The 12,527-nt window shown below is 44.5% G+C and overlaps 1 protein-coding gene across 9 annotated transcripts in view; it reads right to left on the bottom strand.

The window, feature by feature from the left end:
• Cadps (calcium dependent secretion activator) overlaps positions 1-12,527 on the bottom strand; it is a 506,710-nt gene that overhangs the window by 39,852 nt on the left and 454,331 nt on the right. For all 9 annotated transcript variants that reach the window (XM_045135763.1, XM_045135769.1, XM_045135761.1 and 6 more), the window contains one exon: positions 3,790-3,897. In XM_045135763.1, the coding sequence (XP_044991698.1) occupies positions 3,790-3,897 (108 nt within the window). The remainder of the gene's footprint in view (positions 1-3,789; positions 3,898-12,527) is intronic.

Below are 12,527 nucleotides of genomic sequence, written 5' to 3'. Positions count from 1 at the left end.
AAAATACATCTCTTTGATAAACATACAGAATGCTTGGTTGAAAAAAAAATTTGGTGAAGATGAATTTGGAAAATCTGTTCTTAAGTTACATAATAAGACAGATAAAACAGCAGAACATCAAATATAGAGCCCCAAATGCTATGCCGATAATCTCCCACAAGCACCCATTTCCAGCCAAGAGTACAGGGACGAGGCAGAGAAAATAAAACCAGTTCAGAGAGCCCTGGTTAGGGACCTTGTTAAAATAAAATGCACCAATAAATGACCAGCTATTCCGGATAGCCTCAGATACAAACATACATTAAAAGCCACCCAGCCTTCTGGACACACAGTAAGGTGTGAGGGGAGGGGAAGAAACAGTACAAAACAGTGAGACTTGAAGGATTTATCAAGTAAATAAAACGAACACTTGAAACACAGTTAAAACACAACAGGAGCTCTCAGAGCTGCCTCTCAAGTGACAGATGTCAGCAGGAACTAAAAACCAGAGAATGACATGACAGTCAGAACCAACAACTCCCCAAGCAGCAAACAATCTCAGAGATATATAGTTTTTTTTCTCTTCATTCAAAATGCTAATTTGTTATTATTCATTTTTGCCATTTATCAAAATGCAACAATTTGGAAGTGAAACCTTTCAGATCAACAAGTCTTTCTCAATAGGTTTCTGCCAATTGTTTAGAAACCTGCCCCAGGATCTCTATGATTAGTGAGTGGACTTTAAAAAGAATAAGCATGTTGTGATAAGAAATGGTGGGGTGTATGTTGTGATAAGAAATGATGGGGTGCTAGCTTTCACAAGACCCTTCTGCCCCATGCTCCTAGTGATTTGCCAAGCTCACTGGACGTGAGTCTTACAGTGCATATATGCAAAGAAATAAACACCATGCTTGAGGAAACAGAAGCCAAAAACAATCAAACATGTTGGTAATCTGATGTTTTGCTGCTAGATTATAGAAAAACAGTAAGTTCTGAATTCAATTACTGAGGCCGCATGATAATGAAGTGTTTGAGGCGCTCTGGCTTTCCGAATGACAAACGTTTTCAATCCATGACAGATTCAATAACTTTTTTTGGTACTATATCAGTTAAGTTGCCCTAGCACCAACATATTCTGTGATTTAGGGGACTGGGTTATTTGGAGAGCAACAAAGAAAATGGCCAAGGAATTTATGTCAAAATGAGCCTTGTGAGAAAGTGAATTTTTTTTTTTTCCCTACGAGGTTGTGTGAGGTGCAGTGAGTGGTTTGTATTATTAGGACTTCAAAATCAATGTTCAGGAGGGCTTAATGAAGATTCCGTTGATAAAATCAAATTGGGGCAACATGAAACTAAATTGTGGGGGTGGGTCCCTAAGAAATTACTGTTGCTGACTTATGCTGGCTTTGTGTGCCATAACAAAGGGTGGGGATACTTGTCAATTCCTGAAAAACCCGAAACATAACTTGCTTTTTTGCAAAGCACATTCTTAGTAATAGTTCTTTTTTAATTATCCATTCACATTACAGCCTGGAGGGCTGGACCATGGCCGCGTTCTTTCACAGTTAGGCAAGTCCATTCTAACCATCTGAACCAGGCAAGGCTGCCCTCTTACTTTCTGAGCGAAGATTCGGTTTGCAGTTTCCCTCGTAAAGACACTGCCTTCCAGTGGAATACCTTTCAAGGAAAGTTTCCCCTTGCACTTGTAATTTCAAAAAAGAAGTGGGGAGGCTGGATTATCTGTCAATGAAGCAACAGGCTAAATCACAGATTTGACATCAAATTCAGTATGAGACATTTTTCAAGTTTCAGAGGGAGCATGAAGTTATTTGTACACACACACACACACACACACACACACACACACACATCTTCCACACCCACACACACACCCACAGACCACAAAACACTAAGAAACAGAACATACCAATCAAAGAAAAAAAAAAAAAAGGCAACATAGGCATGGAAAAGAACAATCCACAGGCTTGTAGGAAGTTTGTAGTGTGGAATTGAATTCAGCGGAGGTGGGCAGAGTCCACACGGCTGAGCTAAGACCCGAGGGGGCTACCTGGCTGTTTTCAATGCCTAGTGGATGGGCGACAGTGCCCGAGACACACCGGGCACGGGCTTTCAGAAAGGCACGCATGCACAGAAGGGGAGACCTGCTCGTGAGCCTTATGCGCGTGGGAGGCATTCTCAGTGGATGTGGGTCATGCTAGAAAATGTACACAGGAAGATTATTTGATTCTAATTCATGCCACTTGATATAATGTGATAAAACATTTGACATGAGGGATAAGTTCCATTTTAATCCGAGAGAGGACAAGTGGGAATGAAAAAGTAAGAGGGGGTTTTGTCCAAGGAAGGTGATGCAGGAGAGAGAGGGGTGTCGAGCACAGGAAGGGGATGACTGCAAGAGGAGAGGGGGACAAAAATAAGAAAGAGAGAGAGAAGGAAAGGGAGAAAGAAGCCTTTTCAACACACCAGGAAGCAAATGAGCTGGAAGACAAAGCAAGGAAATCAGTAGCTGCAGAACCCCGGTGCCAACAATGAGCTCACTTCACGATGGAACAAACGCGCGCGCACACAGCTCCGTGCAAATTGGTGAACACAGTTACAGGGAAAATGTAGAAACAAGGGTTCCACACTAGACCAAAACATTAATGTTCGGGCTGGCGCTCAAAACATAAATACCTGGACAGGAAAAGCTTACATTTCACGAGACAGAAGTAGCCTGAAACCACATAGGGACGAAGAAACCAGCTTCCATGGGCTCAGGTAGGGGGCGTACATGGGCACACTGAGGGGCAACTTGAAGTCATGGATTTGGCTACATGAGGCAACCCTATCTTTTTTTTTTTTTTGGCCTGTAAGAGGCACAGTTTGAGACCAAAACAGATTCCTTTACTTTTTTCCTTCTTTCCTTCTCTTTCTTTCTTTCTTTCTTTCTTCTTTCTTTCTTTCTTTCTTTCTTTCTTTCTTTCTTTCTTTCTTTCTTTCTTTCTGTCTTTCTCTCTTTCTGTCTTTCTCTCTTTCTCTCTTTCTCTCTCTCTCTCTGCCTCTCTGCCTTAGTGGCCTCTCTCTCTCTCTCTGCCTCTCTGCCTTAGTGGCTTCCTTTTCTCTGCAGATGGAGTCACATGTTCAGAGGGCGTAAACCCCTGGGGATCTACATTCTCTGAGTTTTGCTCTGCGTTCACTTTTGGTCTACCCACTTCTCCCGTGGGCGGAGGGACCTCTATGCTTCACCAGTGGCAATTGACCAACTTTTGTAAAAGCGTTTGCCAATACCCAGGGCCGAGGACTTGTGGTCTCGCAGAGATAAAAATCATCTTAGAAGCATATGCCAGTTACTGCACATCTGCATGCCACAGCTGGCTTCAGGAAGGAGCCATTCCCCCCCCCCCCACACACACCCAGGGGAGGAAGCTGGCCCCTGCGTCCCCAAGGGGAACATCTCCCCCCAGCAAGGCCAGGTTGCAAGGAGGGGGAACGGTGACCTAGGAAGGTTGCTGCCATGAGAAGGAAGCTGCTTCCCGAGCTCTGGGCAGAACGCGCCCGCTTGCTGCTTGCTGGGAGGCCTTGTGGCGTCCACGCATCACGCAGACTGAGCCTGAAACACGCCACGCCACGAGTGGGTTCGGAACAGACACACGACGGATTTGAGCTGGGGGCAGAGGGAGGAGGGAGTTTCTGTGGGAATCAGGAAGGACCGATCCGTTTTCACAAAATGTGACTTATCCTCCTGTCTTGTATTTTGTCACATTTTGGAGGGTCTCCTTGGGCTGCAAGGAGGAGGAGGCACTTACTTACATCAAATAACCTTTCTATATACATCTCCTCATTGACCTTGTCACGGAGGACATCCTGAGAGTGGCGGACGAAAGTCACGTAGGCGTCAGCCACATCCATCCCGGGTTTCTGCAAAGAAACGGGAAAGCGTTAACGCGAAGTCTCAGCCCGCAGCGCCTCTGGTCTGACTCCTTCCCTTCGGCTCCTCCGAGCGCCCCTCACTGGCTCTGCAGGGTCCCTGCTGCGGGTACAGCCTGGGCCGAAAGAAGTTGATCTTAGACCTTCTTGCTTTTTCTTTTTTTTTCAGAAGGGAGTTGGAATGACAGGATTTTATATAGACTTCTTGACTGACTTTTATTCTTTTTCTTTTCTGAAAAATTTCTGGATACATCTTTGGCTAATCCAGAGGCATCCTCTGGCTTTTGCTTTTAATAGGAATTGCCCATTAAAGAAACATCCCAGTGCACCTTGCCTTCCTCTGTAAAAGAAAAAAATATGGAGGAAGTGATAATGAAATAACATTTCAATGAATATTCCCTTCTACCTGTGGGGAATAGCTGAATGTGGGTGGCTACAGTTGAGTCTTTGCATGTAGTTTACTCAGAGGAGACACTCTCGTGTCTGTCCTTGCTTTACAGTATAGAATTCACCACTTAAGGATGGAAAAAAGAAAGAAAGGGAGGCAGGCAGGGAAGGAGGGGGCGTTTATTTTTAAATAAATTCAATTTTTCTGGAAAGGTATGTAGGTAGGGGATGGTTTATAGTAAGGCAGTAGAACAAAACAGAGCATAGTGTACACTGCCTGAAATGTCAAAATCAAAGTTATCCCCACAGAAACCTATTAAAACACTGTAATATGGGTCATTAGGAGAGCTGCCACTAACCTCTTAAATTTCCACAATAGATACATATGTACGTTTGCTAATAACTAGAAAGATTAGTTTTCATTACTGTGATTTACCTTAGATCACAAAGTATCATTTCTCTATAAGACATGACTGTCAGGCACTGCAAATTGAAGTTAGTTAACACTTCTGTGTAATTTCCAGGGTGAAAATGAGGAAGGTTTGGAAACAGTAGGACTGTATTTTTTTCCCCCTGATACAAAGCAAACAATTATCAAGTAAAGGGCCAATGCTTGGCCCCTGGGATGCTAGTAACATCTCCTAACACCTGCTGAAACAATGACAAGGTATTAATTTGAAAAACAATGAGGACAGCCCAAAGCCACAGTAGTCAAGTGTTACACTTTCAAGCAATTTTCAGCAAATGGATCGAGCAGGTTCCATGATGGTCCTATAATTGTTGCAGTTTTATGAGACGAAACAATAGCAGTTCTCCAATGAGATGGCAGCTTTAGCTATCCGGGCCAAGGTAGTACCTCTCTCCTCCCTCCTTGGCACATCAAAGGACATTAAGGATGGGGGCCCCTACCTGGGAGACTTAAGAAACTTACTATTGTTTCCATTTGGTCCCTGGAATACTTGTGTGGCAGATAAAGCCTTTTCCTGGATGCATGCAAGCCATCTGAAAGCTGTGATTTTAGCATGCCTTCTCTTTCCACTAAGGCTTAAGATCCTCAAAGTGACATTATACATTATACTGAAATATTTTTAAAAACTTGGGGGCTAGGGGGATGACTTAGCGGTTAAAGGTGCTGGCTTGCAAAGCCTACTGGCCTGGGTTTGATTACCCAGAGCCAACTTAAAGCCAGATGAACAAGAGGGCACATACATCTGGAATTTGCTTGCAGCTGCAAGAGGCCCTGGCACACCCCTTCTTTCTCTGTTTCTGCTTTCAGATAAATAAAAACATATTAAAACTCTGATAGAAATCAATTTGGCTCATCTCACACAGATAGTTAAGAAACCCCAGTGATTATTTTTCAGCTCTGCTTTCTTTTTTTTTTTTTTTTCCTTTTCTTGAGGTTGGCTCTTGCTGTAGCCCAGGCTGATCTTGAATTCACTGTCAGCCTAGGCTGGACTTGAACTCACAGCGATCCTCCTACCTTGGCCTCCCGAGTTCTGGGATTAAAGGTGTGTACTACCACACCTGACTTACCTCTTTTTCTTTGTCACAACAATTTACCAAGAACTGGACGTTGTATTATATAATTATTTGTTTGTCTGTTTTGGCCCATTTTCTCCTCCTAGGACACAAGCTTCAAGATTACAGGAATTGTGCTGGGCATGGTGGCTCACGCCTTTAGTCCCAGGAAGGGGTAGGTAGGTTGCTGTGAGTTTGAGGCCAGACTAGAACTACAGAGTGAGCGTCAGGTCAAAATGGGCTAGAGTGAGACTCTACCTCGGGGGTGTGGGGGCAAACAAAGAAACAAAAAACCCCCAGAATAAACAAAAGAATGCAGGAACTTTGACCCATATTTTGTGTCTTATTTCCAGCATACAGAACAGTGCCTGTAATATTGCAAGTGCTAAAGAAACAAAATTATGAACAATGAAACAGTTTCTCCATCCTTTTCTCCTTTAAAGCTCTTCAGGGATTCTGACTCCATCCCTCACAAATGAGGACTCACACTGATCATTTAGAGGGCTCTGGGCCTCAGTCATGCCATCTATAAAGAGGGACGTAAGTAGCTCCCCAATTTACTTTCAAGGAGTATAAACACCACAAGAATGTCTACATCAATGTCCCCAAAGCCACAAATTACAATACAGACATGATCCCTCCCCTATATTAAAAGTTATCTATTGCTAGTGTCTACTTTCGATGCAAGAAGGAAAAAAGCCTTATTGGAGACACTCTAGATAAAAATAAAAGTCTCAGGTCAGAGAGATGGCTTAGCGGTTACGGTGTTTGCTTGCGCAGCCTAAGGACCTAGGTTCAAATCCCACGTAAGCCAGACACCCAGTGATGCACATGTGCACAAGGGGTTACATGTGTCTGGAGTTTGAATGCACTGGCTGGAGGCCCTGGTAGTTCTCTCTCACACACACATTGAAAAAGGCATGGTGGCACGCCTTTAATCCCAGCACTCAGGAGGCAGGGGTATGAGGACTGCCAAGAGTTCATGGCCACCCTGAGACTACCTAGTGAATTCCAGGTTAGCCTGGGCTAGAGTGAGACCCTACCTCGAAAAACCAAAAAAAAAAAAAAAAAAAAAAATTTTCTGAGACCACTAGTCCTGTCTGTCCTGTTCTCAACCCCTTCCTTAGATATAAAGCATCACACCAAATTCCAACAAGCTTCCATCTCACGATGGGCCAGAAGAAATAGGGAAGAGGGAGTCTGTTTGAAATTAATGTGCGGATGACGGCACGCTATCCCTTCTCCTGGTGCTCTGAGCATGACACACGTTCACCAGCTGTTGGGTGCGGTACTGCTGGGGATGGCAACAGGGGCAGCTGTCCTTGCACCTCAGGAGGCTCAGCGTGAGGGGAGCCGGTGACTATGTAGCAACTGCGCAGAGGCAGTCACAGTGGTGAACTGAAGTCACTGAGAGAAGATTAAATTACAGTCAGTAAACTTGTTTACAACACCAAGGGTTAAAAAAAAAAAAAGGCAAGAAGGATGGGTAATGTATCTTAAGTAAATTTCCAACCAAAACAGTTAAAATCTGGGCCGGGGAGACTGCTCAGTGGCTAAAGGCACTTGCCTGCAAAGCCTAATGGCCCAGTTACCCAGTACCCAGATGCACAAGGTGCCGTATGCTTCTGGAATTTGTTTGCAGTGGCTAGAGGACTTGGCATGCCCATTCTCAATCTCTCTCTGACAGTCTGTCTCTCTGCTTGCAAATAAATAAACAGATTTAAAAGAATAGTTAAGATCAAACTGTTGACAGAGAAGAAAACTAACTTATAGGTAGAAAATATACTTGACTGAGCTACTGGAATCATTATATAAATTGGGATTTATTCCCATATTCCTCCCTACAGAGGCATCAACTTTTAGGTGGTAGCTTTTTTTTTTTTTTTGAATTGGTGTATATGTAGTATGTGTGGTGTATGTGCACAGGAATTACATGCATGTCTGTGCCAATGCATGTGCCTGTGTGCACAAGTATGTGGAGGCCAGAGGAGGTGGTCAGGTGTCCACCTCTGTCACACTTCCTTCCTATTTTCTTGAGACAGGATCTCTCACTCAACTTGGAACTCACCATTTCTGTCTCTCTCACTCAACCTGGAACTCATCATTTTTCAACTTGATCAGCTGGCTGAAAGCCCAAGGGACCCTCATATCTCTGCCTGCTTCAGCACTGGGGCCAGAGGTGTGCACAGCCATACCTGGCCTGGCATTCACTAAGGAGTCTCAGGGTGGCCTCAAACTCATGGCGATCCTCTTACCTCTGCCTCCCGAGTGCTGGGATTAAGGGTGTGCGCCACCACGCCTGGCTTTTTTTTTTATATACCTGGCTTTTTTATGTGGGTGTTGGGACTGAATTCAGGTACACATGCTTATGCAGCAAGCACTGGGACTCACTCAACCTTCTCCCCAGCCCCAGGTGATGGCTTTTAAAGAGGCCTGCCCAGAATGATAGAATTTGACATAGATATTAAAAAAATCTGTATTTCACACTTTAAAAACACTTTATTTATTTGTTTGTTTGAGAGAAAGAGAGAGAGAAAGAAGCAAACAGAGATAGTATGGGTGTGCCAGGACCTCCTGCCACTGCAGAAGAACTTCAGATGCATGTGTCATTTTGTGCGTTTGGCTTTATGCAGCAGCTGGTGAATCAAACCTGGGCCGTCAGGCTTTGCAAGCAAGTGTCTTTAACCACTGAGCTATCACTTCAGCCTTGACACAGATTTTTACAAAACATCTAAACAAATATACATAAATATTTGTAGAGTTAACTTCACCATGTGTGGATAACATGATCTGCCAAGAAGGCATTCTATGCATTAGGTGAAATAGGACATTATACTCTTAGTCTGCCCCTGTTGGATACTTCTGTGCTTGAGGAATACAAACTCCCATTTTTAGAATATTAAGTAAGCCCTGAAGGGAAGTTTAAATATGTTCGATGAACTGAAGGGATGAATCCTACATCTAGGGAAAAGAGAAATGTTTTGGGGATTATAAACCCTTCCGAATTAGTGGGAGCTATGCTTCTTGGCACTAGTGGGGTTCATTAAACAGAAATCTCCATGGTAATTAACCAGTAGTCTCTACATGGAAATAAACTCCAACTGTATGTCAGAAACCACACAAGGCAACCCAGAGAGTTCAGAACACCCAGTGGTTCCTAAACCTGGCTGCAAATGACATAGGACCGAGGAAGTTTTGTAAACAGTTACACCCAGGCTCTACCTCCAGAGAATCTGTTTTGTCTGGCCAGCAGCTTGGGAAGCACCATTTGAAGGCCTCTCCAGGTGCTTCCAATCCACAGCCAATGTCAAGGACCACTGCGTGAGTCCACTGCTTTCCATGCTTTGCACAGAAGAGTGTGTTTAGAATGTTCCACCCCACAGTTACTCATCAGAATCTCTGGAGGTGAGGGTTGGAAAACCCAACAGAAAGTCAACAACAAATAACCTCTAAAACTCTTGCCGTGTTTTATTGCTGGACATCTTGGTTTGGGAACCTCTGACTTAACAGATGATAGTGATGTGCTGGTTAACTAGCTTTTCTTTTTATTAAAATTTATTTATTCATAAGCAAAGAGAGACAGAGAGGAGACAGAGAGAATGGGTGCACCAACTGCAAGCAAACTCCAGACAAATGTGCCACCTTATACATCTGGCTTAGGTGGGTATGAGGTAATCAAACCTGGGTTCCTTAGACTTCACTGGAAAACGCCTCAGCCACTAAGCCATCTCTCTAGCGCCAAAACAACTACTTTTATTGCCAGGCATGGTGGTTCCTTTAATTCCAGCATTTTGGAGGTGGAGGTAGGGAGGATCACTGTGAATTTGAGGCCACGCTGAGACTACAACAATGAATTCCAGATCAGCCTGGGCTAGAGTGAGACCCTACTTCAAAAACTAAAAATACCCCCCCCTCAATTTTTATCTATTTATTTGAGACAGAGAGAAAAACATAGAGAAAGAGGCAGACAGAAAGAGTGAGTATGGGAATGTGACAGGGCCTCCTGCCTCTTCAAATGAACTCCAGACACATGCGCCACATTGTGCATCTGGCTTTACATGGGCACTGGGGAATTGAACCCAGGCCATCAAGTTTTGGAAGAAAGCGCCTTTAACTGCTGAGCTATCTCTCAAGTCCTGAACTGGCTTTTCAAAATGAACAAAGAAAGCAAGCAAACAGACAAATGAGTGTCAAGGTGTGCATACTCCTGGCAAGGCTGAGTGTGTTCAGTTGTCTCCTAGGAGCTAGCGTGGGCAGGATCCACAATCAGCCAGACAGATCATAAATCTTCACTCCCTACTTAACTTCCTCGTGCCTCTTTTTCTTATCTGTAAACCAGGATGGAATAACTACCCCTCTTATAGGGCTCTTTTCAGAAGTAAATGATTATTTACTATGTGTAAACACTGCACACACATATGCATGCTATGAGGCATTTGTTCACGTTTATGATAACTATTGCCAGCTCTGAAAGTACAGATTTGTCAGCTTATTTCCAAAGTGTCCTAAACATGAATGGCGGGTACGGCCGTGGATTTAATCTGCTAAGCCTTTTCATTTCGAATACTCAAATAATTTCTCAACTCGCCAATTATGTGTTTTTGCATTAGCTAAACTCTTCTGATTGCATACAAGAGTGCCTAAGGGCCTTGTTTTATGTATTTATTTATTTTTTCTTTGTTTTTTCTCTGTTTTTCAAGGTAGGGTCTCACTCTAGCCCAGGCTGACCTGGAATTCACTAGGTAGTCTCAGGGTGGCCTTGAACTCATGGCGATCCTCATACCTCTGCCTCCCGAGTGCTGGGATTAAAGGTGTGCGCCACCATGCCCGGCTTATTTATTTATTTATAAGGAGAGAGAGAGAGAGGGATTGAGACTGGATGTGCCAGGGCCTCCTGCTGCTGCAAATGAACTCAGGACATGTGTGCCACTTTGTGACTCTGGCTTTACCTGGGTACTGGGAATCATCAGGCTTTGCAAGCAAGTGCCTTTAACTGCTGAGCCATCTCTCCAGCCCAAGAGCCTTGTTTAAAATATTACATCTGCTACTTAGGAGCTGTCTGACACTGAGAGAATTAACTTCTCTATTCCTCAATTTCCTTATCTTTAAAATGGGGTGGTTGATAAAGATTAAGTAAGTGATTTAATGGCCGGTCACTTAGTGTTTTCTAAAGTTTGGTTGCAGTACTTATCATTGTACTATATGTCACCAATGGTAAGTGAACCACATCGGGGGACATGCCACATCACTGCTGACTCGCCTGAGGGAGAAACTGAACCCTGCTTTATTCCTTCATATCCCAGCAATATTTCTATGATAGCACCCTTAATGCACACGTGACTGCATGACCACAGGATGGGTCATTTCCTTCCTTTAAATGTTTTACTTATTTGTTTGTAAGGGGACAGGGAGAAAGAGAGAGAGAGAGAAAGAGAAAGAGGGGGGGAGAGGGAGAGGGAGAGGGGGAGGGAGAGGGGGAGGGAGAGGGGGAGGGAGAGGGGAAGGAGGAGGGAGAGGGGAAGGAGAGACACAAGGAGGAGGGAGAGGGAGAGGGGGAGGGAGAGGGGGAGGGAGAGGGGAAGGAGGAGGGAGAGGGGAAGGAGGAGGGAGAGGGAGAGGGAGAAAGAATGGGCACATCGGGGCCTCCAGCCGCTAGACACATGTGCCACGTTGTGCATCTGGCTTTACATAGGCACTGGGGAATTGAGGCAGGTTATTAGACGTCACGGGCAAGTGCCTTAGCAACTGAGCAATCTCTCTAGCCCAGATTGGGACATTTTCATAGTGACATGGAGTCCATTCAACTCCATCCTCACAATAAATTTGGGCTTGCCTTGTAGGAATCATTAAGCTGAACTAGAAGACACTGCCATTATCGGACCTTTCCCTAACTTCTCCAAAATGCTATTCTTGTGAGGTCAACCTTACAGTGACACCTAAAGTCAAATTTCTCCAGACACTGGGGCCTTGTCTATGAGTCACCCATCCTACACCTACTTTTAAGATAAGAGGCTGCTGAGTGCTCAACACTAGAGGAAGGTTCTAACACACCCTCCAAGGCTCAGGAACCACTGCCTAAGAGGGGCTCAAGGAATATATGAGCCACAGTGTGGGAAGGCACACTTTCCTCTCCCAGCAGGAACCAACTGATACAGTTATGACTCCACACTGATTATCAATACCCCCACTGGGGAGGGCCGCCAGTGGAATGTAGGTGGCGCACGCCTTTAATCCCAGCATGTGGAAGACAGAGGTAGGTGGATTACCATGAGTTCGAGGCCACCCTGAGACTATATAGTGAGCTCCAGGTCAGCTGGGCTAGAGCGAAACTCAACCTCAAAAAAGGAGAATAACCTGATGGGAATATGACCAATTTATAGTACGTTCACATAGTAAAGTTTCACTAAAGAGGGCTCCCAAAGGCGAGGGGATAAGAGTATAACCAGTTATACTATACACATAATAAAACTAAAAAAAAAAAATTCCATCTGCTGTGGAGAAACAACAAAGTCTAAACACACACAGCCTCAGACACCAGATTTCTAGGCTGAGAGCTGTGAGACACAATACCAGAGGTGGGTTGAGGGCTGTGAGACACAAGACCAGTGGTGGACTGAGATCTGTGAGACACAAGACCAGAGGTGGACTGAGATCTGTGAGACACAAGACCAGAGGTGGACTGAGAGCTGTGAGACACAATACCAGAGGTGGGT

The sequence above is a fragment of the Jaculus jaculus genome, chromosome 16, assembly GCF_020740685.1.
Source record: "Jaculus jaculus isolate mJacJac1 chromosome 16, mJacJac1.mat.Y.cur, whole genome shotgun sequence".
NCBI classification, from domain to species: domain Eukaryota; kingdom Metazoa; phylum Chordata; class Mammalia; order Rodentia; family Dipodidae; genus Jaculus; species Jaculus jaculus.
This window is presented reverse-complemented; position numbering and strand designations above follow the sequence as displayed.